Source organism: Sminthopsis crassicaudata, chromosome 3 (assembly GCF_048593235.1).
Source record: "Sminthopsis crassicaudata isolate SCR6 chromosome 3, ASM4859323v1, whole genome shotgun sequence".
NCBI classification, from domain to species: domain Eukaryota; kingdom Metazoa; phylum Chordata; class Mammalia; order Dasyuromorphia; family Dasyuridae; genus Sminthopsis; species Sminthopsis crassicaudata.
Window position 1 is genome coordinate 171733140 of NC_133619.1, and position 27498 is coordinate 171760637.

The 27498-nt window shown below is 35.1% G+C and overlaps 1 protein-coding gene across 2 annotated transcripts in view; it reads left to right on the forward strand.

Moving 5' to 3' along the window:
• Window positions 1–27498, forward strand: part of LOC141560811 (uncharacterized) — an 82634-nt gene that overhangs the window by 34930 nt on the left and 20206 nt on the right. For both annotated transcript variants that reach the window (XM_074299556.1, XM_074299557.1), the window contains exon 6: window positions 17172–17255. In XM_074299556.1, coding sequence (XP_074155657.1) covers window positions 17172–17255 — 84 coding nt within the window. The remainder of the gene's footprint in view (window positions 1–17171; window positions 17256–27498) is intronic.

The window sequence follows — 27498 nt, forward strand, 5'->3', positions numbered from 1 at the left end:
TCTATACACTAAATAATTATATGGCAGGGACTATTTAAAGCTCTGATTATATATAGAAAGAAAAAATTAAACAGTACCTGCTCTTAAGAAGTTTATATTCTATCATGTCAGGAACATTTCCAGAATATAGGATCACCAGATAACATATTTGGAGGGGAAAATAAGCTTTGTCACTTTTTCTTACTAGACAAATATAGAAATGAAGATTACCCTCACAAGTGACCTGGCAAATGCCAATATCCAAATAAGATAGTGAATATACTAAATTGAGATCCTGTCACAATTGGTTTTATCATTAGTCTCTGAAAAAATGCTGACAAAATAAAACTCATTAATGCAAAATCCTACAAAATAATTCCAGGATATTCAATCAGTCAATTGATTAGTAATTCAGCAAATCACATATATTAAACACCTACTATATGATCAGTAACTTCAAAATTTTCAGCTTTTCCCAAAAAGCTATACTAGATTTTATTCTAATCCTATCCTCATTTATTCCATCTAATCCTTTCTCATTTTATCCCACTTTATTCAATCCCATCCCAACCTACTCTAACCTATCTTGACCCATCCCATCCTGTCTTATTCCATTCTATCTCATCTCATTCTATCCTTAGACCATAAAATCCATTCTATTCTATCCCATTTCATCCTATCCTGTTCTTTTCTATTTTATTTTATTGTGTTCTAATCTATTCAACATACTTTTTTATTTATTACCTAACACATACGTGGTACTTGGGGGGATAATTAGGGACAAAAAGACAAAAAAAGAACCAGTATGTGTCCTCAAAAAGCCTACATTCTACTAGGAGAGTGGGAGAGAAGAGAGAAGAGGAATATACTAACTACACAGATAAATGTTATTTTGTGCTAATAGGTATTCCTAAGAAAAATCATAGAATCAGAGAGCTAAATCTGGACCTTAAAATAAAGATCTCTAACCCTCTCATTTTAAAAATTGGGAATGTGATATCCATAGAAGAAATATCGTTTACTCAGTCACACAAGTGACAGAGCCAAAATTCCTATCCAAGTCCTCAGACTTTAAAATTTTGTGCTCTTTCCACTACATTGCATTGTCTTCCATAAAAGAAGTTTAAAAAAAATTTTAAAAAGTAAAAAATAAGCAAACATCCAGTAGTGCAGGAATTGTTCAGTCTTCTTTCAATGAACTCTGCCTTTCCTCCCTACTTCTGGATAATTGCTTTGAGATATTTGAAATGAACTAAATGACTTCAAGATTGTTTAATCCTAATGAAATGAAAACAGTTCCAAGTGGTTCCTGATGCAAAAATAATAGATCTCTGTTTATAAAATTAGTTACCCCAGATATTTTTGGTTTTAATCATTTTTCTTTTCTTTTTTTAATTAAAGCTTTTTTCATTTTCAAAAGAAATGCATTGATAATTTTTAACATTAACCCTTGCAAAACTCTGTGTTCTAATTCCCCCCTTTTTCCCTACCCTCCCCTTGATAGCAAGTAATCCAATATAAATTAAATACATGTTAAGTCCAATATATGCATACATGTTTATACAATTATCTTGTTACCCAAGAAAAATCAAATCAAAAAGGAAAAAAAAAAATGAGAAAGAAAATAAAATGCAAGCAAACAACAAAAAGAGTGAAAATGCTATGTTGCAATCAGTTGCTACAGTGCTCTCTTTGCATCCCAGATATTTTTAGTCTTAGAAAACACAGTCTGTCGTATAGGGAACTCACACATGGCAAGCGTTCACAAGATGGTCAGAAAAAGAAATACAAGGACACTCTCAAGATGTCAAGAACTTTAGAATTGATTATATGACATGGGAGACACTGGCACAGGACTCTCCAGCTTGGTGTGCCCTCATCAGAGAGGTATGAGCAAAGCAGAATTGAATTAGCTCAGAAGAAATATAAGATGCACAAAATTAGAGAAACTGCTCCAAATATTCATAGGGACTATTTGTGTCCAACCTGTAGCAGAGCATTCTGAGCTCATCTTGGTCTTATCAGCCACAGTCAGACACACCATTATACAATTCTAACATAGTGATGTCATTTTGGTCTTCTTTGACAACAAAAGACAACAATCAACTAGAGTCAGTCTCTATTGGACCCCATTTTTGCATCAATCACTCAGTCATTTTTGTGATGCTGACAGCTATACCAGCAATACAGTAGCTCCATTTTTTGAGGCTTAGACATGACTTTTAATGCCCAGTCCTGTTCCTAGTTCTGATTTTTCCTGCTTTTAGATTATTCTGTTAGAATGAGAGCAGCTAGGTTAACAAGTGTAATGTTGACCTCATGCTCCAGAGATCCAGGCACTCATGGTTTTTTCCTTAGCCTTCCTAGTTCAAAAGGGCACATGCTCAGTTTATATGCAAAAGTACATCGAGAAAATAATCTCCTAATGAGTAGAGCTACAGATAGTACTACAACACTATTAAGTGCTCTACAGACCTGAAAGTGTTAATGGTGAAGAGATTTTATTCCTTATGATTCACAGGAAAATCATGAGGTGTTTATCATTTTTCTCAATCTGACTGTTCATTGGAGCCTCTCAGAACTGAAACCTTTGCTCTCCAAGATAATCTAACTAATAACAACATTCATCATCTCTCACCTTCCTCCCTCCCCTCTCCAGAAAATAAATTGCTCTCTACTAACTCATTTTGAAGAGCCAATATGGGAATTACATTTTAAAAAATATAAAACTCTGCATCTTTGCAATATATACAATATAAGAATAGTTCCCTTAAAATGAACCAAAAATATACTTGAATAAATTCAAAAGAGTTAGATTCAAATAATCATTCTAATAAAACATGTTAACAGGATTAATGCTGTATTCACCATAATATAATATGATATTATTGATTTTAACTGGATCCATTTTTTTTCTCCCTTTAAAACTACACATTATTATTTCCATCTTCCCCTTTGAGTCTAGGAAAAAAACTTTTTTTGCAATGTAATCTTCTAAGTAGTAAGGAGGAAAAAAAGAGATCCTCTTGTCCCTTTGACATTTCATCTTCCACCAATATCTCAGGGACAATAATCTTCCAAGGGAAAATTGTATTTTTTATTCTCTGTGATGCCATGAGTCTAATATATCCTAAACCTAAGGACATGACTTGTTGGAAGCTTTATTTAAATTGTTGAGGATATTCATCTCCTTTTCTGGACTAGATTGACCTACAGGAGAAAACAAGCATGTAGAAAAGGAAAACATGAAAAAAGGCTAGAAAAGTAAATGGGAATTAGGTAATAGAAAGCATTAAATGCCAAGTTGAGAAGTTTTTATATTCTCCAAGAAGCAATAGGAAATCAATAAAAATAGCATAACTAGATCAATGTCTTAGGAAGATTAATTTGTTATATGTAAGAAAGATGGGTTAGAAAGGGAAGAGATATAGCTAAGTGGAACAGATGATAGGGCACTGGCCCCAGAATTAGAAGGAGCTGAGTTCAAATGTGGTATCAGACACTTACTAGTTGTAAGACTCCAAGGGAAAGAGGGAGGGAAGGGAGGGAAAGGAGGGAAGGGAGGGAAGGGAGGGAGGGAGAGAAGGAAGGAAGGAAGGAAGGAAGGAAGGAAGGAAGGAAGGAAGGAAGGAAGGAAGGAAGGAAGGAAGGAAGGAAGGAAGGAAGGAAGGAAGGAAGGAAGGAAGGAAGGAAGGAAGGAAGGAAGGAAGGAAGGAAGGAAGGAAGGAAGGAAGGAAGGAGGGAAGGAAGGGAAGGAAGGAAGGGAAGGAAGGAGAGGAAGGAAGGGAAGGAAGGAGAGGAAGGGAGGGAGGGAGGGAGGAAGGGAGGGAGGGAAGCAGGAAGGAAGGGAGGGAGGGAGGGAGAGAGGGAGGGAGGGAGGTAGGAAGGAAAGAAGGAAAGGAAGGAAGGAAGGAAAAGAAGTTAATTATTAAAAGGAGTCTAGGTAAGACGTGATAAGGATTCAAAGTGGTAACTATGGAATGGATAAAAGAAGAAAGATGGCAGAGATGATGCTGAGATAGAATTCTAATGCCTTGGCAACTGAGAGAATATGAGAAGATCTGCAAAGAGGGAAGAGTCAGAGGAAAACAGTTGAAGAAAGAGAGAAAGCCACTTTTAGTTCCTTTGAACCTGCAGAGGGTAGTAGGTAAGAAGACCAATTGAAGTTAAGTGGGCAAGCTAGTGTTTCCTGATGAATACCATTTCTGTCCTGTGAAGACTAGCCCGACATGTACATATTATTTTAAGGTATCAAAGCCTTTCTCCACATGATATCTTACTTGAGCCTCACAACCATCCCATAAAGTTTTACAGATACTATCATCTTCATGTTACAGAAGAGGAAACAGGCTCTGGTAAATGACATTCCCTTAGTCATGTAGCAAGTAAGTGTCAGAAATGAGAATGAATCCTGGGGATCTCCGAGTCCAGGTCTGCATTCCATCCACTATGAAACACTTGTTTCTTCAAGATATCACTTAAGGATCTGAACAAAGCTCTATACTGAGTGCTGTGGGACTAAAGGTAGAAATGCAAATCAACAACTCATAAAAGAATCTTGCCTTCCTAGGACTTAAAAAAGGCTTTCCTGTTGCCTTATAAATGATACCTTATGGTAGATGACTGTTTTTTGTTTTATTATTATTTGTTTGTTTTGAAGCAATCAGGGTTAAGTGACTTATCCAGAGTTACAAATCTAGTAAATATATGAGATACTTTACAACTCAGGTGTTCTTTACTCCAGAGCTAGTACTCAATGCATTCTACCACCAGCCATTCCTAGATGACTACCTATTTTGCCTTTTTGTAGTGGTCCTTGCCTGTCTAACCCAGTTTTACCTCAACTTCAGTCATAGAAAAAGTCTAGATTGTAAAAAAATATCTTCATTGTAGGGTGATAATAAAGAACCAGAGAAATTCAGAAGGGACCTGAGAGGTCATCTAGCCTGACCCCCTTATTTTATAGATGAAGAGATTTTGATGAAAACTCAGATTTTCTGACTTAAAAAGTCCATTCCAAATCATGCCTGGGTGACCATATTTCTAGTATGTAGGTAACAACAATGACAAAAACAATAACTTATGTTCAATACTCTTTAAGGGTTGCAGAGTGAGACAAATATAGAGAGACAGACAGAGAGACAGAAAGACAGAAGGACAAAGAAATAAGAGAGAGATTGATATATATACATATATAGGGATATGTTAGTGTATATGCAGATATATATATATATATATATACACACACGTACATCTTCATTTTCTATATATTCACATATTTTTATATGTGTTTCATATATGGATGGAATGTTAGCCTTGAAGTCAAGAAGACTCCTCTTCCTGAGTTCAAATCAGCTTCTGACACTAACTGTATAACCTTGACAAGTCCCTTAATCCTGTTTGCCTCAGTTTCATTATTTGTAAAATGAGCTGAAGAAAAAATAAACTACTCCAGTATCTTTGCCATGAAACCCCTAATTGGTATCACAGAGGGTTGGAGATGATTGAAAAATAACCAAACAACAAAGTATTTAACTAAGAAAGATAGACTTGAGAGAATTGTGAAAAACGGGAGCATTTTCTCTGGGTAACATGATTTTTTAAATGTGAATTAACTTTAGCTTAGTTAAAATCAGAACAAAATAAAATTATAAAATATTGAAACAAAAAAGTCTTGGAGAGCATTTGGTTCAACTCTCTCATTTTCAAATGAGAAAAGTAAAACTTAGCATCATTCTTGCAAACTATAGTAAAAATTTGAAAGGTAATATTGCAGGAATGCACTAGAGTCAGTTCTAATTGATTTGTGAGAGCCAGTTGTTAAATTTTCAGTTTGAGCATTTACACCTCAGAAATTGTCAAACACTACAAAATCAGGGCTTGATTTATTAATCTGTTGATTCCCCAGACTTTAAGTGATGAAGAAAGTGTTAATAACATAGATTAAATCTAAAAGTATTCCCCGCATAATTTTTTTCTCCCAGAGAACCAGTTGTTGCATATTTACCAGTACAATTACACATAAGCAGTAATGTAGCACTGTGCAAAGAAAACCAGTGTCACAGTAAAGAGTATCAGGGTTCAGGGACAGTCTCTGTCATAGACTAGCTGTGTGATATTGGACAAGTTATTTAATCTTTCAGAGTTTTCTAGATAACTCTTTAAGAATATAATTTACAGATGAAATCATCTATATCATTTGAGGGTGTTTCTAGAACAGAAGTTTCATATAACAGAGAAATTATAAACCTGAAATCTCTTGCCCTCAAAAAAAAAAATCAGGTTTGGGATTATTCAAATCAGAAAAAAAAAAAAGCACCATGGACAGAGCACTGAATCAGGAAAGCCTAAATTCAGCTCACTAAACGTTCACTAGCTAGGTGACTCTGAACAAATCACTTAACCTATGTTTGCCTCAGTTTCTTCATCTATAAAATGGGAATACTTCTACCTCCTAAGGTGGTTATGAGAATCAAATAAGATAATAATTGCAAAGCATTTAACTAGATATATAGTATAGATATAAATATATATATATGTGTTGTGTGTATAATTTATATATATATATGTGTGTGTATACACAAACATGTGTGTATGTGTATAATATATACACATTATATACACATATATAATGTACACACATACATATGCAAACATGGTAGAGGGAAATGACAAACCACTCTAGTATCTTTGTCAAGAAAACCTCAAATAGAGTCACAAATCGTCAGATATGACTGAAAATGATTGAACAACAAAATATAAACACATATATTACTAAATTTACACTATTGTGTATATATATATGTATGTATATATACATACATTATTAGATATCATATATAGTACATACTTTTATAAACTTATTATTTATGCTGTGTAATTATACCATAATTACATATATATATATATATAATATTATACACAGTAAGTGCTATATAAAGTATTGCTGCTATATAAAGTATTGCTATCATTATTACTTCTCTTCTCTCTTCACAAACATTTTTTCCAATTGAAACATTATCTGTCTTTGGGACATCCATTTTTCCCCCTTTTATCTTTTGCACATAATTATTATTCTAGATACTTTATAAACTGGAATATCTATAAGCAAAAAAATCAATAATGCTGGCAAGGAAGATGTTCATTCATTTTTTTCACAGTACACTAAACTTATATACACAATTTATACATATTTATATTCATAATTTTTACACAAATTGTATCTCTTTGAGGGACATATGGAACCCCTAACCTAGAAAAATATTCAAGGTGACCTATAGTCATAATTACCTGCTCTTAATGAAGGAGACTATTTGTTTCTTAATGATAGATTTTTTTTTAAATTCAAGATAGTCACCTAAAGTCCTAGAAGTGAAAAGTTCTCTATATTCCTGAGCAATTTCACCTTTGGTACAACTGATTCCACCTGGACTATGGAGCCTTAAAAAAATTACCACAGGAGAACAATGAAAGGAGTGTTTTTCCTTTCAAGTATTCACTGAACAAAATCATTTTTATCTGCAGAGACTGGGAGCAAGCTACTTCCTGCCTTCCGTGCTGCAAAATTGGAAAGTATAATGACTTCACAATACCCTGCTGAGCTGAGTTCTTCTCAAAAACGTGTGACTCCCATTTTTCAGTCATTTAGGGCAGGCCCTCAGCCAACTTAATATTGGGCTGATTTCACTGGAACTTATGGATGTTCCCAAAAATGAAATCATCCTCAATAAATGGTGTTCTTCTGCAGTAAGTGTTATCGCTGCTTTCTAGTCTTTAGACTTTTTTTGGCAATGAATTTTAACCTATATGGAAGTCACTGACTTTCCTTATCTTAGTTTCCTTATATGAAAAATGCAGGGGTTGGGCTAAACAAGCTCTAAGATCCCTTAGTTATAAATTTTTTGTCCAAACCAGAGGTATAGACATATTAGCCATTTGTGGTCATTAATCAAAGTCTGTTTGAACAAGTGCTCACACTAAAGAGATGTCACTAATTATTACTTTTGTCTACAATAAAGTTTCCAAGATGAGAAATTAAATTATAAAAATAAATCCTTTGAAGACTATTACATTTCATCAAGATCCAGAACATTCAAGATGCTGAAGCCCATCTATGTACAGATATGTCACATACCTTGTTCCAAACCTCTGAGTCTGAGTATAATTAAAGATGGAGATGGTAGCACCTACCAATTTTAGAAATAATAATCTAAGAATCATTTTTCCCTCTATTCACAAATTAGAGTTACAATCAAAACACCAATGACAGCAAGTTCAAAACTTAAATACTAAGATGTTAGAGTCAGTTTCCAATGGAACCCTTTTAGAGAATTCCCTTCTTCCATGAGCTGGACAAAACCTGAATTTATCAAACTTCACAATTCAGTTTAAGGTTGATTTTTAAACTACCAGTATGTAAATGTGGCCTAGCCTCATGACTTACTTCCCCAATGCGACCTGGTCACCATTATGAGGCTGACTAAATAAAATAACAATCAGCATATGTGTCTAAATCTAATGGCCTTTTCCCCCCCATTCTTCATCTTCTTTGTCATTATCAGTCTTTGACACTTTAAAACACCTCTTTCCTTTTTAATTCTCTTTTCCTTTCACTTCCTCCATTTTATTCTGCCTCCTCTCCTACTTAATCTTATTGCTAATTCTCATAGTAATTCATTGGTTCACCTTCCTCTGCCTGCTTCTTAGGCATGGACATTACTAAAATTTAGTCTTCATCTCTCTTTCCTCTGTTTCTCCCAAGCTGTAATAATATCTATGCAATACCCTTTGACCCAGCAGTGTTACTACTGGGCTTATATCCCAAAGAGATCTTAAAGAAGGGAAAGGGACCTGTATGTGCAAGAATGTTTGTGGCAGCCCTCTTTGTGGTGGCCAGAAACTGGAAACTGAGAATGCCCATCAATTGGAGAATGGCTGAATAAATTGTGGTATATGAATGTTATGGAATATTATTGTTCCCTAAGAAGTGACCAGCAGGATGGTTTCAGAGAGGCCTGGAGAGACTTACATGAACTGATGCTGAGTGAGATGGGCAGGACCAGGAGATCGTTGTATATTTCAAGAACAATACTATATGATGATCAATTCTGATGGATGTGGCCATTTTCAACAATGAGATGAACCAAATCAATTCCAATAGAGCAGTAATGAACTGAACCAGCTACACCAGCAAAAGAACTCTGGGAGATGACTATGAACCACTACGTAGAATTCCCAATCCCTCTAATTTTGTCCGCCTGCATTTTTGATTTCCTTCACAGGCTAATTGTACACTATTTCAAAGTCCTATTCTTTTTGGATAGCAAAACAACTGTTTGGTCATGTATACATATATTGTATTTAATTTATACTTTAACATATTGAATACGTATTGGGCAATCGCCATCTGGGCAGGGGAGAGAAGGAGGGAAAAAATTAGAACAAAAGCTTTGGCAATTGTCAATGTTATAAAATTACCCAGGCATATATCTGGTAAATAAAAACTATTAAATAAAAAAAATTTTAAAAATAATATCTATGCAAGTCTACATATCCAGTCTATCCCAAGTCTGTCTATCTATCTATCTATTTTTTTTTCTTGAGCTCCAGTTCTCTATTTCTAATTGACTAAGGGACATTTTCACTTGGATGCCCTTCTACCTTCTCTAACTCAAAATAGCCAAAAATAGAACTAATAGAGCCAAAAGTGGATTTAATATTTTCTCCAATTCTAAACTTAAGAACTTTACCTATTATATCTATGTTATAGAAGCATCATTTTCCTTCTGATGTAAATTTGAAATCTCAATCATTTTTGACCATTCATTTCACTCTTCATCACACATTACCAAGTCCTATCAATTTAACTAATAAAATACCCATGCCTCTTCCCCACTCATACAACCTTCACCTCAATTTTAACTTTCCTTACCTCTTCCATTGACTATTATTAAAGCCTCAGAATTACATTTCTGGATTCCAGTCCCTCCTCTCCCCAGTTCATTTTTTACACACTCATTGTGAAATACAGTACTCATCTTTTTATTGTATTTTTAATTTATGGATTAAAACAAACATTTACATAATATAGGACAATAAAAGACATGATTATACAGGGAATTGGAAATCTATTATGCACAGTTTGCTATTATTTTCAAATAAAATTATCATGTAAATTTATTTTTCCCTCTTCCCCTATAGGTGCTACCATTAGACACAAATAGATATGTATAGGTAAAATTATTCTATGCATACTTCTATTTAATTTATCAGTTCCTTCTCTAGATGAAGATATTGTCTAACTCCTTATGTCTTTTATAAATAACTTGATATACATTAGCTCAAGGTCATTCTTAAAACAATATTGATGTTAGTGTATAGAGTGTTCCCTTCTGCTCATTTTATTCATTATTATTTGATGCAAGTCTTTCCATGTTTTTCCTAAAATTACAGAGTTTATCATTTTTAAAAGTACATTAATATTCAAACACAATCATACTCCTCAACCTATTCAGTTATCCTGCAATTGATGGGCATCCCTACAATTTTCATTTCTTTGCCACCAAAAAAAAAGTGCTGCTATAAACATTTTAAAACATATAAGTTTTTTTTTTCCTTTTTACTTAATCATCTGGAAATACACTAGGTAATGGTATTAGCTGGGTTAAAGGGTAAAGATAGTTTAACAATTCTTTGGTGATAATTCCAGATTGTTCTCCAGAATTGCTATTTCCATATTCAAAATCTTTCAATGTCTTCCATAACCTATGGAACAAAATGCAAACTCCTTAGCTAGTATTTTCAAATAAGGATAGCAGTCTTCTATAATTTGGCTCCTAACTATACATCTAGCCCTGTTTCATTCTACTCCCATTCATACATTCCAGATTCTAGCTAAATTGAGCTACTGCTATACCTGTTTCCATACTTTTATATACAGTATTCATCACACCTGAAACACATTTTCACATCTCTGTAGAATAAAGCTCTCTTCTTCCTTCAAAAGTGGCTCAAATATTATCTTACTTAAAGGCTTCCCTAAAATGGATTTTCACGTTTCCATATCTCTCTCTCTTTTTTTAAATAATAAATTTGATTGATGTCTTTTGTTTTTACATCATTGTCAGTTTGGGATAGCAAATGCTCCAACAAATTAGTCTCTTCCTCATAACAGTTAAACAAAACAACACATGTAGTGATACCATGTGACAGTGTATACAACATTTTGCCCTTGTGCGCTCGTGTACACACACACACACACACACACACACACACACACACACACACCCCTCTTTACTCAGAACATGTAGGTAGGTGCATTTCATTATCTGTACTACAGTACTAAGATTGATCATTACAACTACTCAAGGGTCAGCTTTCATTTAGCAATCTCCTCATTTAAAGTGTTCTACTTATTTCAATTAGTATCAGTAGATACATCTTTCCTATATTTCTTTAAATTATTCATATTTATCTTTCTTCCTGCAAAATAATAATCTGTTATATGCATAGATCATAGTTTTGGGTTACCTAGGTGATGCTGTGGATAGATTGCAAAAAAAAATTGCTGCTTTAGATGTCTATGAAATTTTATTTTTTTGTCTGACTCCATGGGGCACATGAATTATAGTGGGATCACTTGGTCAAAGGACATAAACAGTTTAGTCAGGCTGTTGTTTTCTTTAAAACTCAGATAAAATGCTATCTTCTCTAGGAAGCTATTTTTAACTAACTTCTCCAGCTCTTAATCCCATTCCCAAATACATTATATTTATCTTGTACATACCAATTCATATATATGTTGCTCCTTTCCATAGAATACAACCTATATTTCCATACAATACAAAAAGGCAGGATTTTGTTTCTGGCTTTTATATTCCCAGAGTCTCACTCAATGTCTATGCACCTAATGAATGACTAAGAATGCTTATTGATTAATAATTTCAATTTTTTATCCCACAATGATTAAACCTATCCAGCAAGTTCAATAATATACCTGTCTTCCCACAGTCTTCTAATATTGTTTTCATGTTTATAGAGCACTGGACAGGGAGACAAGATAGACCTGAGTTCAAATTTGGATACAATACCAGTATTGTAACCTTGGGCAAATTGTAATCTCCATCTGCCTCAGTTTATTCATATAAAATGATGATAATAATATTACTTCTCAAGATTGTTTCTAGAATAGAATGAGATATTATTGGAGACCACTTTGCAAACTTGAATGCTAGGTATATAATTATTATTATTATCCTGCCTGCCAATTTATAAGGTATGAGGTAAACCTCAAAATTTTTAAGCTTACATTTTTCTTATTATTACTCATTTGAAAGACAAAATTTCAAGCAATTGTTGATAATATAATGATTCTTTTTTTGAAAATTTTCTTCATATCCTTTGGCCTCTTAACTAGTTCTTCCCTTTATTTTTTAAGGTACTTTGTCTAAATACCTTCTTTGCCCTTATTACATTCTTTTGTACTTTTGTACTAATTTGAAGATATTTTTCCTATTAGATTTAAGTCCTTTGAGAGCAAGGACTAAAGTCCCAATGCCTAAAATAATGATGAGCATAAAATGGATATTTGTTTTTTGATTTTGTATTTTTTTATATTTCAATGTTATGTCATTCTCAGGGTCAGAATGGGGCTTAGCACAGAATGGATGGCTTAGAGTGCTTTTTTGGCTGCTAAAATAAATGTTTGATATGAACACAACTATAACAATCTTAGAGAAATTCAACTATGAGTTTACTCAAATAGAAAAGCTACTTGGGCACCAAGATTATTGCAATCTTTCTGTTGGACTGAGTAGAAAGAAAGCTGATTGTAGGACACTGGATTTGACCTTGTTATTTCATAGAGTCATAAAATGTTAGTGGTGAACGAATGGAATCTTAGAGATGATTTAAGAGATAATTTAGTCAAACACCCTTATTGAGACAGCTAAGTGATGCAGTGAACAGGGCACTGGGCTTGGAGTCAGGAAAATCTCGAGTTCAAATGTGACCACTAGCTGTGTCATCCTGGGCAAGACACTTAACTTTTGTCTCAGTTTACTCACCTGTAAAATGGAGATAATAATGGCCCAACTTCCCAGGGCTGTCATAAGATAATGTTTGTAAAGTCTTTAGCACAATGCCTGTCTATAGTAAGAGCTATATAAATGTTAGTTAATATTATTTTATAGATGAGGACACTAAAGATCCCATATGCCACAAAATTAATCTGCCCATTAGTCCATTCACTTACTATTTCTGGGTTTCAGAAGTCACAAAACTAGTTAATTGGAATCAAGTTCAGACTACAGTTTTCTTAACATTTTGTACTTCAGGGTTTCCAAGGACTAAAGCATGTATCCACATCCTTCCAATCAAACTGAGAATGCAGATCACAGATGTTGATAAAGTTTCCATGTTTCTTGAATCATTTTCTAAGCAATGCTCTCTAAATTATAATTATAGTTTTATTGACTATATGCTCAACAAAATGATAAAATCCAGCAATAGGCTGCCAATGATGCATCTCTCTCATTTCTGTCTATGTAGCTTTGTGAGGTATCATTATCACCCATAACAACCATTAAAACCAAGTATCAGGATAAACAGAACTTAGAACCAGGCCTTTGAATCACTCTATTGAAAAATTGTTAAATCAAGATTTTCACATGCAATGAAGTCTATTCAATCACACTCATTTTACTAAGATATTATTAATCATTTTAGTGAGAGCATAGAGTTTTGCCCAAATAATAATAAAATAAAATTGTTTCTTAAATATCATTTCATCTTTATCCTAATTTTGTATGTCATTAATGGTATATCTAACCTATATATTATACATATGTACAAGTCTCCTTCTCTCTTTCTCTCTCTTTTCCCCTTTCCATCTTATATACATACAAACGTATATACACACAAAAATACATATATGTAGTATATGTGTATAATGCTGTATATGTATGTGATATGTATATATGCACAATATATATATTTATACACTTATTTTTATATACATATTCAATTATGTTTATAAATTATGTATATATACAATGTATATGCATATACTAAATAAATACATATATATGTATAAAGGAGTACTTGCTCAAGAACATTTAGTAATCAAAATACACTGTCAAAAAGTTTGGAGATCACTGGTACAGTAGACAGTTGTTGGACTTGGAATCAGGAAAATCTTTATTCAAATTCTACCTCTGAGACTGTGTGATCATGGACAAGATTCTTACTATCTTTTCATCACAAAATGGGAATATTATTTATCACATATCTACCTTATAAGGCTATTGTGATACTAAAAAAGGAAATTATAATTAGTTATTAGTTAAATAACAAAATACTTTGCAAATTTAAAGTGCTATGTAAATGCCAGTTATTATAATAATCATTTTTGGGTGTTTGGGGGGGAGGTAGTCCCAAATGTATCTTTTCATTGGTATAAAGACCTTCCATCATGTTTCCATGATGAAATACGCTAGAAATTTCCTCCATCAACTAAAGTCATAAACATATATCTGTTGAGATTGGGAAGGAGACCCCAAAAGTTTGGGATCACAGACTGATGTTGCAAGGTGTCTCAAAAGAATTACAGCCTTGAATGCATTTTCTGATCAAAGGGCAAAGTTTTATTGTAATTATAATGCCATTACAAGTGGACTAAATTCCAAGAGAATTCATCAAAGAAACAGAAGCAGAGAGACATATTTATCCAGCTTTCTATCATTGATACGCTAATTCTATGGCCCAGAGAAGTGGTCTCCAGAATTTGGTTCTCACTGACCAACAGCTTATCTGTCTGACAGTCAGCAATGAACTGAGGAGTGATCTATATTCACTATTGTCTCAGGAGTTTGATCTGTGGGACTATCCTGAGGTCAGAAGCTATCTATAGGAAAGTTCTATTTAGAATCAGACAGGTGATTGTTCTTAGACTGGGAGTATGGGAAATCCCTGAGGCAGACTTCAAAACCGGAAGTTTTAAGATTACTAATTTATTGTTAGAACAGAAGCCCTCCTAAGATCAGGGGACCTCAAAATCATTGCTGTCTTACATCATATCTATAAGTGATGTTTATTGTTCAATCTAAGAAAGTTTCCTAAAACAGTTAAGCAATTTGTCCCTGGTCACATAACTAGTATGTATCAGAGTCAGAACTTCTTGGCTTGCAAGAGGGTCCTCTATAGATTACTTCTCTTAGTCTCTCACTATTGCTCCATTCCATTCAGTTTTTTTAAGCATTTATATACTGAGTTTGATCATGGAGACTATGGATCCAATAGAATATTGAGGACCATGATTATGTTTGTACTATCCTAAGGGACTACTTTTAGACCTGTGTAAGCTAGATGGCACAGTGGATAGACCACTGGGCCTGTAATCAGGAAAGCCTGAGTTCAAATCCAATCTCAGGCATTTACCAGCTGTGTGATCCTGAACAAGTTCCTATTTGCCTCAGTTCCCTCATCTAGAAAATGAGCTACAAAAAGAAATGATAAATCACTCCAGTATCTTTGCTAAAAAACAAAAACAAACAAAAAAAACCACCTAATGGAGTCACAGTCATACTGAGGAGAGTTAGAGGAACCCCTTTTGGTTTGGCGCAAGGATCTAGTGATGGCGCAGAGTCCCCTGTAAAGGAATTTACAGGCCCGAAAACCTAGATTGATTAAAAACATAAAATAAAATAAAATAAAATAAAATAAAGGTTTATTGTAGGGGTTTGGAAGTAAGGGTAAAGGTAGAAAGACGCCAGGGCCAAAGGTGGTCGCTGGGTGGACAGGAACCCTTACATGGCTGGAAGGATACCATGTTTTAAGGCTCCTGCAAAGAGTGGACTTCCAGGGTTCCCTTTTTTATAATCCTGAAGATGGGTGGAGTCCCAGGCTCCTGGCTGGTTTCCACCAGTGTTAGCATTAAATAGAATTTCAATGGGTTTTTAGATAAGGAAGAAGCTGTTTGTGGGGGTTGGGGAAACTTGAGCAGATAGTGGGGGACTGGGAAAGCCCAAGCTAGCTCAGATCCGGTGGGGGCTGGGAAAGCCCAGATATCAGAAAGGAATCCATATTATATTTGAAGAGTTTGAGATTCAGAAAGATAACATGACATGACTAAAGTTGTACAGTTTTTCAGACCAAGATTAGTGCTTTATGAATCATATTCTACTGCCCTACATTCACTCCAATATGATACAGGACCACAAGAGACACAGTTCTACAACAAAACAAAAACAAGTTTATGGAGGAGGGAGGAGAATGGAAATCCAAATTATCCAATCTGTAAGAAAACCCACTGAGGCAGAGCTCCAAGCCAATAACCCTTTATTAAAGGATTTGTGCTTCCCTCCAATGAAGTGGATCTCAGATTTTCTTCATGATGTGAGATGCTCCTGGCCACTAGGACTTTGTTTGTATAGGTCTTGAGATTTGGACACTTGAGAGGATAAAGCAAAATCCAAAATTCTCTTGGTGGATGGGTCTTGCTCTTGATTCTTCAGGAAGTCCAGAAATGATACTTCAGCATGGGTGGTCACAAGATGGGCAAGGCAAGGATCATCTCTGGTGACTAAGTGCTCATAAGATGGTCACCTGCTCAGACTGAATAAGTGAGAATGGTGCAGAAGGGGGGAAAATCAGTTGAGGGATTTTCCAAAGAATCAAGGTATTCCACTCACATTGGGTTTGGACATGGAATTTTAGTAAAACAAGATGGAGTTCTCTGTCAACATTCTTATTGTTGCAGGAGTGAACTTCATAACTGGTAAACAAGTAGTGCATGTTGGATTAAAGTTTGAGGTCTACTATAAAAGCCTACTAGTAGAACCTATCTTATCTAATTATCCTTATATAATGCATATAAAATATCAAACTAATACTGATTGAAATAGAGTAGGGGTCCAAATGAATCATTTCTCACAACAGCCTAGCTTTGGGATTATTTTGAAATTGTTTTAACATTTTGGGTAAAGTTCAGGATATTATTTATTCATACCGTGAAATGACTTTCCATTATGAAAAGATAATGATTGACCATAGCCATCTCTTAACCTTACAATGAGGCATTGCAGCTGGGCCTTGGCAGAGTTAATAGCTTTCTAAACTTAAAAGCAAAAGCATTTTGGAATTAATCCCAAATTATCTGTTGGAGCTTGATAATTATGCTTATTTTTCTCTCACAGAAAAACAGATGTCTTTTTCGGAAAATTCAAGGGTCAACATATCAATTATAGAATCAATCCTTCAAACACTCAAAAAAAATTCAGGTAAATATAAACTTAAAATCATGTTAATGATAATGTGCAAAGTGGTTATTAATATAATTTTAAGACTTTTTTCTGGACTAGAAAGAAGGAAAATAAATTTTCTACTCAAGTGACAAGAACAATGAATTCCCTACCCACTTCCCTGTGTTTTTTTTTTTTTTAAACAGGAATGATGAGGAACAGGGTTAACTGTAGCAAGTCAGGCTTTCTCTCTGAATAGTTACTAGATGTGGAGGAAATGTGATCTGTTTCATGACATCTCCAAATTTAAACCCAGCTCTGTCATTTAACTTTCCTGAGCTGCAGTTTTCTATTCAGTAAACAAGATGATCAAGATGTTCTCTCAAATCTTGTCCAAGTATAAATCTTATGATTCTATGAATTTTTAAAATAAGAGGGAGGGAAAAATGAAAGACTGAATGAAGATTCTTTCATTTTTGAGGATCCAAAGTTCAGAAAACTCACTTTAACTGGTCTTTTAAATTAAGGAGGAGATGAAGTAATAACCACTACAGCAAGCATTTTTTTCCTTTAATTTTTATTAATTTTCAGCATTCTTTTTTTAATTTTGAATTTCAAATTCTTTCCCTTGCTTTTTCCCCTCCTTCACCCACTGGGAAGGCAAGAAATATGATACCAACTATGCATGTGAAATCATGCAAAACCTATCCCCATCTTAGCTATGTTACCAAATTGGAAGGAAGGAACAAATAAAAGAAGAGAGGGAAGGAAGGAAGGAAGGAAGGAAGGAAGGAAGGAAGGAAGGAAGGAAGGAAGGAAGGAAGGAAGGAAGGAAGGAAGGAAGGAAGGAAGGAAGGAAGGAAGGAAGGAAGGAAGGAAGGAAGGAAGGAAGGAAGGAAGGAAGGAGAGGGAGAGAGGGAGGAAGGAGAGGGAGAGAGGGAGGAAGGAGAGAGGGAGGGAGGGGGTGAGGAAAGGAAGGAAGGGAGGGAGGGAGGAAAGGAAGGAAGGAAGGGAGGCAGGAAAGGAAGGAAGGGAGGGAGGAAGGGAGGGAGGGAGAGAAGGAGGAAGGGAAGGAGGGAAGAATAAAGGGAGGGAGGAAGGAAGGAAGGAAGAAAGGAAAGAGAGAGGAAAGGAGGAAGGGAAGGAGGGAGGGAGGGAAGGAGGGAGGAAGGGAAGGAGGGAGGAAAGGGAGGAAGGAAGGGAGGGAGGGAGGAAAGGAAGGAAGGGAAGAAAGGAAGGAAGGGAGGGAGGGAGGAAAGGGAGGAAGGAAGGGAAGGAGGGAGGAAAGGGGGGAGGAAAGGGAGGAAGGAAGGGAGGGAGGGAGGAAAGGAAGGAAGGAAGGGAGGGAGGAAAGGAAGGAGGAAAGGAAGGAAAGGAAGGAGAGAGGGAGGGAAGGGGTGAGGAAAGGAAGGAAGGGAGGGAGGGAGGAAAGGAAGGGAGGGAGGAAAGGAAGAAAGGAAGGGAGGGAGGAAAGAGAGAGGGAGGAAGGAGAGAAGGAGGGAGGGGTGAGGAAAGGAAGGAAGGGAGGGAGGGAGGAAAGGAAGGGAAGGAGGAAAGAGAGAGGGAGGAAGGAGAGGAGGGAGGGGTGAGGAAAGGAAAGGAGGGAGGGAGGGAGGAAGGAAGAAAAAGGGGGAGGGAGGAAAGGGAGGAAGGAAGAAAGGGAGGGAGGGAGGAAAGGAAGGGAGGGAGGGAGGAAAAGAAGGGAGGGAGGAAAGGAAGAAAGGAAGGGAGGGAGGAAAGAGAGAGGGAGGAAGGAGAGAAGGAAGGAGGGGTGAAGAAAGGAAGGAAGGGAGGGAGGGAGGAAAGGAAGGGAAGGAGGAAAGAGAGAGGGAGGAAGGAGAGGAGGGAGGGGTGAGGAAAGGAAGGAAGGGAGGGAGGGAGGAAGGAAGAAAAAGGGGGAGGGAGGAAAGGGAGGAAGAAAGGAAGGAAGGAAAAAGCTTTTTAAAAATATTTTTAATTACACTTTATTTTTCCAAATACATGCAAAAATGTTTTTCAAAATTCACCTTTGCAAAACTTTGTGTTCCAATTTTTGCTCCCACTCCCAAGACAGTAAGCAATATAGGTTAAACATATTTACATATTTGCTATGATGCACAAGAAAAATCTGATCAAAAGGGAAAAAACAAGCAAACAACAACAAAGGTGAAAAATTATGCTTTGATTCACATTCAGTTTCCATAGTTCTCTCTCTGGATATGAATGGCATTTTCCATCACAAATCTATTGGAATTGCCTTGAATCCCCACATTGTTGAAAAAAACCAAGTCCATCCCAGTTAATCATCATAAAATCTTGTTACTGTGTACAATGTTCTCTCCATTCTGCTCACTTCACTCGGCATCAGTTCGTGTAAGTTATGTAAGTCAAGTAAGGCTTTTCTGAAATCAACTTGCTCATCATTTCCTATTACATTCATATACCATAACTTATTCAGTCATTCCCCAACTAAGGGATATTCAATTTCCAGTTCATTGCCATTACCAAAAAGGGCTATTACAAACATTTTTGCACATGTGGGTCCTTTTCCCTGTTTTATGATAACTGCTGCTTTGATGCAGTTTGATAAGCCCTTTGGGTATAATTCCAAATTGCTCTCCAGAATGGTTAAACCATTTCACAACTCCGTCAGCAATGAATTAGTATTCCAGTTTCCCCACACCCTCTCTAATATTTATCATTATCTAAGAAAGTTTTAAAGCAAAAAAAAAAAAAAAAAGGCTTTCAATTTGTTCTGATGCACAGAGTACCTCTGGTCTCTCTCTAGAGATGAATGAGATTTTTCATGGGCCCTTTGAATCTGTCTTGGATTATTGTCTTGAACAGAGCAGCTAAATTGTTCATAGTTGATCACTGTTACAATGTTTTCCATTTTTATTCACTTCACTGCATTTTTTCATGTAAGTTTTCCCAGGTTTTAATATTTTTGTATGATAGGTCTCCCCCTTTCTTTGATGTCTTTGGGATACAGATCATGGTGGTACTGCTGATCAAAGTGTATATGCAGTTTTAGAGCCCTTTGGACCTAGTTCTAAATTGCTCTTTAGAATGGTTGGACCAGGTCATATTTCTACCAATTGTGCATCAGTTGAGGCTATTTTTCCACATATTTTCTAGCATTTATCATTTTCCTTTATGTCATGTTAATCAATTTGATAGGTATATCTGGTATCTTAGAGTTGTTTTGCATTTCTCTAATCAATAATAATTTAGAGTATTTTTCTTGTGATCATTAATAGCTCCTTCTGAAAACTGCCTGCTCATATCTTTTGACCATACAACTAGCATTTATATAGAGTTTTAAAGTTTACAAAGCCCTTTGCAAATAATGTCTCAACAACACTATGAGGTAGGTGCTATCATTTCCATTTTTCAGATGAACAAATCAATGCAAACAGAAGTTGTGATTTTCTTCCTTCTCCTTTTCCCCTTTCTTCCTATTTTCTCCTACCTTTTCCTTTTCCTCCTCACAAGTAATAGGTTTATATATGAAGCCAGGTATTTCTGATTTCAGGTCCAGTATCCCATCTTGGGATACTAACAACTGAAAATGATTCTGATGAACTTTCACAAGGCCTGAAATTCATGATGGGGTTTAATAGACAAACTGAAACTCATAAAGTCATAGATTGTCAGAGATAAGAAAGAATATGGATTATTCTGTGCCTAGACCAACAATATATTCATATATTGTTTAATTTATGCCCTACATGAGCAAAGTTCTCCGTTCCAGATCATCTTCTGTGGAATGACTTTGTCATTCAAAAATCTATTTTATCCATGATATTTTGAGGATCATATGTGATAATAGTAGGTACAATATAAATAATTATTTCTTTCCCTTCCACCCCCTTCCAATGATCCTGTTGGTTATCTTATCCTTTTGTAGATTTTTTATTTTAAAACTACCTAATGCACTTACAATGTAATATTGTATATTATAATTTTATATATATATATATGTATATATATATATATATATATATATTCTTTTTATTAGACTGTGATATCCCTAAAGGAAGTAACAATGACTTATTGAAATGTCCTGTTTTTCCCTTTGTCTAAGAGAATGCTCTGGACCTCACAGGCATATAATAAATTTATGAATGAGTGATATTTCAAAATCTTACAGGGAATTGTTCCATTGAAAGGATATAACTAGAATGAAACACCAACCTATTTCTAGTAAAAACATTTTTCATCTAAGCAAGCAAAGTAAATGAAGTTCAGATTATCCGTTCTCGGACATTACAATTGATGGAAATTGGAAAATATACTTGATAATAGCTAATGATGTCCTTTTGATCATCAAATGCCATTAGTCATGTCTTGATTTACTTAATGTCACTAAGTAATGCCCAAATTTTTTTGATGAACTGGAATTATTTGAGTTACATTAATAATAGCTTTAAATAACTTTACCATCACACAGGGTTTGGAAATGGCTTTAAATGGGATTTATAATATAATTAGTGAAGCATAGTCCTTAAAATATCTATGAAGATTCTACTAGTCAGTTTTCTGAACCTAGCAAAGACAAAGCCACACAATTCATTATCTCTGTGGTATTATATATATATATATATATATATATATATATATATATATATATATATATATGATTAAAAATACAGCAATGGAGAGTCAAGTGGCTTTCAGGTTCCTTCATGGAAAGTGGATTGTTACTCAAGATCTTCCACAGAATCACCAGTGGAAGATACTGAGTATCTTTAACATTCATTATTTTTGTCTATATATTCTTTTATTGCCTCCTTTTATAAAATACCATTAGTATGGATTATAAAAAAACTAATAACTGAGTGAAAATTTATCCTCTTTTCAAGTTTATTTCATCTAGATTTAAATGAATAAAAGTTTGCTTTTGTTTAGAATTTCAATGCATATTTTTTTCCTTTTGCTAAGCACATATAATCAATTCTGCTATACATATATATTCCCTCTCCCCCCCCCCCAAAAAAAAAGGCACTAGGCTATGCAAATTGTGCAATTTAACACAAGTCTCATAGGAAAAACAGGGTTAGGAGCACAATGATCAAAACCTTAATCCGTGATTCACAAAAAAAAGATAGGAACCTATTTTCAAAACAGTAGCACAGTTTGATACAAGTTAAATAACTAAGAGAAATAAAATATTATGAAAATAGTGACTGATGTCTATGTTCTTGAGCTACTGCACAATTTGCATCTGGGTTTGCCACCTACCAAGTCAGGAAAGTTGGACAAGCCACAATTCCAGATTTTGGGGTCAGAAGCCATAACAGAAAGGGAGGGGTGCCAACTAGCTTTCCTCCAACCATAGTTCCTACTATACCAGAAGATATAAAATACAGTGTTTTACCTTTAAAAAAAAAAACTTGAAGTTCGCTTGTGGAAGTGGGTATCAGTAGGATTGCAGCTTGTGAATAATTGTGAAGTAATGCAGTTTTCTATTCTCAAACAAACCTAATACTAGAGTTATTCAGTAATTGTTCCCAAATATATGTTTAGCATTGGAATAGATTCAGTTTTCAAAACAGGCATTATAGCAGAACTAATGGGTCAATGAGTAGTAAGGAATCTTGGTTCTCAATTTGTAGAAATCCAAAATAAGAAAATATAAAGAACATTGGACTCAGAGTTAGGTGATTTGAGCTCTAATTTTAACCAATCCACCAAGCAACCCTTCCCGGTTCAGGAATCCTGTGATTCCATGATTCATAGGTATCATCTCCAAACAACTAGAAAATAACTGAATTCTTTCCCATCTCTCTACTTTTTGCTTAGAAGTACTCTTTCTTTCTGATTGAAAAGAGGTGATTTTTGAGAATGGACAGGTGTACCTCTGGATCCTCCTAGTAACTAGTTTTCATATTAGCAGACCCACCCGCACAATAGTCATGCATAGAATGTATGTATAGCATAGAAGCCTCTGACCAGCTTAAAACTTGAACTTTTCAGTAACTGTTCCTCATCTATGTGTAGCAATAGAAAAAATGCTCTGAGAGTAGAGAAGATGAGAGACATCCATTTGCAGATAAACAACCTCACTTTTTGACTCTTTAGCGTCGTCATTATAAAGCACTCAGAGCTGATCAGCCAGTCAGATTGCTGGACTGACTGAACATTCCTTACCCTATAATTTTGCATTTAGAGAACATCTCATGCTGTGGCGCTAATGGTTCTTAGATTGTTCCATTGTGACTGTTGGACTTTGACCTCTTTTTAAAGGGGGGGGGAAGGTTATCCTGAGAGAAGGCAACTGCTTTAAATGCAAGGAATATTTTTGATATTTCCCTCACTCAGGTGACTTTTTGTTTCTGTATTATAGGAGGTATATGGTACCTTGGAAGGGAGGAGCTGTTGCAATTACAATAATTCCCAATGACCAGGAGGGCAGAGTGAGGATAGAGGTCACAAATTGGAGTCAGAGCTTTTGAGGACCACTTCCATGGCAATTTTTTAGGGGATGGGAAGAGAACCTTCAAAACTCATGTGGTATCTAGAGGAAAAATGAATATTTATTTGGCTATAATACTATTTATTATCAATCAAAGAATGCCAGCTTTAGAAGAAGCTTTAGAGGTCATGTAGTACACTTATATACAAATCTATTCAATTGGACTAAATAGATAATGCAAAGCAGCTGTTCTCAAACTTTTTGGTTTTAGGAAACCTTTATGCTCTTAAGTTTTATTGAAGACTCCAAATATATATTATGTCTACTGATACTATATTTAAAAATACACCATCTTAGCATTATTATTATTATTATTATTATTATTATTATTATTATTATTATTATTATCTTTCCATTTGTATTCAGACACAATCAGTTCTTTTTTTGGGTATGGATAGGATTTTTCATTGTAAGTCCTTCAGAGTAGTCATGGATCATTGTATTGTTGAGAATAGCAAAGTCATTCACCTCTGATCATCCCACAACATTGCTTTAGTTTGTACACAGTATATTTCACTTTGCTTGAGATCATGGAGGACTTTCCAGGCTTTTCTAAGAGCATTTCCCACAGAACAATAATATCCCATCATAATCACATAACACAATTTATTCAACCTTGCGCTTCCCTCAGTTTCCTTTTTTTTTTTTTTTTTTTTTTTTTTTTTTTTTGCCCTGAGAAGAAAGCTGCTATAAATATTTTTGTACCTGTAGGTCCTTTTACTTTTTTTAAATCTTTTTTGGGGATTCATGCCTAGTAGTGATATTGTTAGGCCAAAAGATATTCATGATTTTATGCTCAAAAGGCAGATATAAACCTTTGGGCATAGTTCATATCATTAATCATTTATTGATTATGGCTCTTATTTTTTATAAATTTTACAAATCTTAATAAATTTTTTGTTTGAGAAATGAGTTTTTGTCAGAGCAACTTACTTCAAAAAACTTTTCACAATTACTATTTATCTCAACATTATTATGAAAACTTTGAAAATGTCTTAGGGACCCCCAGGTTTCTTTCTATACACTGTTATCAGTAACAACTTCAATATTATCAGTAAATAAAGAACCACTATTGTGCAGAATCAATATCAGTTTACAATACTTCCTCATATAAATGACATTCATACATGCACACATATATACATGCATGCATGCATACATACATAAATATGCATTTCAATAAACAAAATGTGACCCTTTAGACTTCAGCAAAGTTGAAAGCCCTGAGGGGCAAAGAAAGAGACTAAGAACCGTAAAGGTGAAGTACTTTCACATATAAATGAACACATCTGAAGGAATTCTGAAGACTTTAAATAATGCTGTTGCATATGTGAAGGCCTACAGAGGCAATGAACTTGCCCCCCTAGATGATAGGCTGCCCAAGTACCTTTATTTTTTAGCTACTCATAATATTATAAAACTCAGCACAAATTATGAAATTTGCTGGAGTAATCAACGAAAGTTAGAGAAATTTACCTCACTGGGACAACCTAGATTAGAAAGAAGAAAAATTGTTGAACAGGAGAAGCTTTGTCTCTCCTACCTCATTAATGAACATCATAAATTTCAAAGCCCAGGCCCAGAGGGAGCCTTTTGGGGAGCTTCTGCCTTCCAGTGTGGGCTAAGGTGCTCTTTTTTGAGACAAGCACAGTAGCACTCCAGGTGAAAAGAACATTGCAACATTTCACCTGGAAGAGCCCAGTCACACCCACTGGGGGTGGAATGGAAGAGGTGGAGATTGCAGCTGCCCCTTGAAGATCATTGGATTAATTTGTAAGGCTTGGATGCCACACCTGTACAAACAAGTCCAGCGGCCAAGCAGAGCAAGCCCAGCTGAGCAGTAGGGCATCTCATCTACCACTGAATCCAGTGCCCCTTACCTGAAATGAATTATGGGAATACTCTGCAGAGAAAGAAAGAACAAGGCCCTGTGGCTCTAGAGTCATGAGTTGCCTTGGCCACATGGTTCCCCACACATAAGCCTCATTACAATTTTATTTTATATATGTGTTCACTCTACCCTATGTCCATGGAACTAAATGTATTTGTGGAGAACGTGCCCCAGGTTTGGCAGTGACCTCCCAGCTTTGAGGTGACAATGTTTTGAGGAGATTCCTGTTATTATCCCATAAGCATCTCTTTTTAAGGAGTTAATTGAATCTGTTTGGTTTTTTTTTCAATTATTCTTTCATGTCTCTTTGTGACCCCGTAAACTGTAGCCCTCCAGGCTCTTCTATCTTCCATTATCTCCTAAAGCCTGTCCATTGCTTCCATGATATTATCTATCCATTTTATCCTCTTCTTTCTCCTTTTGTCTTCAATCTTTCTCAACATCAGACTCTTTTCTAATGAGTCCTGTCTTCTTATTATATGGCTTCAACTTCAGTACTTGATCTTCCAATGAATAGTCTGAATTAATTTCCTTAAGTATTAACTGATTTGATCTTCTTATTATCCAGGGCATTCTCAAAAGTTTTTTTTTTTTTTTTTTTTTAATAGCACCACAATTCAGAAGCATTAATTCTATTGAGTTCAGCTTTTTATAATTCACCTCTCCCAGCCATATATCACTATTGCAAAAATAAAACAAAGCAAAACATCTAGATTTAATTATTATACAGTCCTTTGTTAGCAAGGTGATGTCTCTACTTTTTAGGATACTATCCAGATTCGGCATAGTTTTCCTTCCAAGGAGCAAGTGTCTTAATTTCACGGTTATCATTACCATCTACAATGATCTTTAAGTCCAAGAATATAAAATCTGACTTGCTTCCATTTCTTCTCTATTTGTCAGGAAATGATGAGACCAGTTGCCATGATCTTAGGTCTGTTATGTTTTGTTTTATTGATGTTAAGCTTCAAGCCAACTTTCACACTCTCCTCTGTTCACCCTCCCCAAGAAGTTTCTTAATTCTTTTTCCCTTTCTGCCATCAGAGTGGTATTATCCACAAGTCTGAGATTGTTAACATTTCTCCAGACAACTTTAATTCTGCCTTTTGATTCATCCAGCCTGACATTTTGTATAATGTATCCTGCAAAAGAGTTAAATAAGGTTATTAATATGCAGGTTTGTCATATTCCTTTTCCAATCTTAAGCCAACTGATTGTTCCATCTTAGGCTCTAATTGTTGCTTTTTTGACCCACATACAGGCTCCTCAGGAGAAACATAAGATGATGGCCATCTCTCTGAGGACTTGCCACATTTTTTTTTTTATCAGCATAGTCAAAGGCTTTGATGTTGCCAACAAAGCAGAAGTAGATGTTTCTCTGGGAACTGTTTGATCCATAATCCAACAAATATTGACAATCTAGTTTCTACTTCCTCTGAGTCTTCAAAAATAAGCCTGCTCTTCTGGTAATTCTCAGAAGCTTAGCTTGCAGAATTGTGTAAGGTGAATACAATTGTTTGGTAATTTGAATGTTTTTTTAGGATTGGGATGTAAACTGATCTTTTCCAATCCAGTGGCTATTGGAGAGTTTTCCAAATTTCTTAATGTATTGTGTGCAACACTTTAACATCTTTTAGGATTTTAAATAATTCAACTAGAATTGCATTAGCTCCACTAGCTTCACTTGACTTCATTATCCAGAATGTAGATCAGTAACTATACCATCATGGTTATCAGGAACATTAAAATCTTTCTTATATAGTTTCTATATATTCTTGCCATCTTTTCTTAAGGTCTTTTGCTTCTGTTAAGCCACTATTATTTTTGTCTTTTATCATGTCCATTTTTGCATGAAAGGTTCCCTTGATATTTCTAATTTTCTTGAAGACATCCCTTGCCTTTCCCCTTTTGTTGTTTTCTTCTATTTCTTTGCA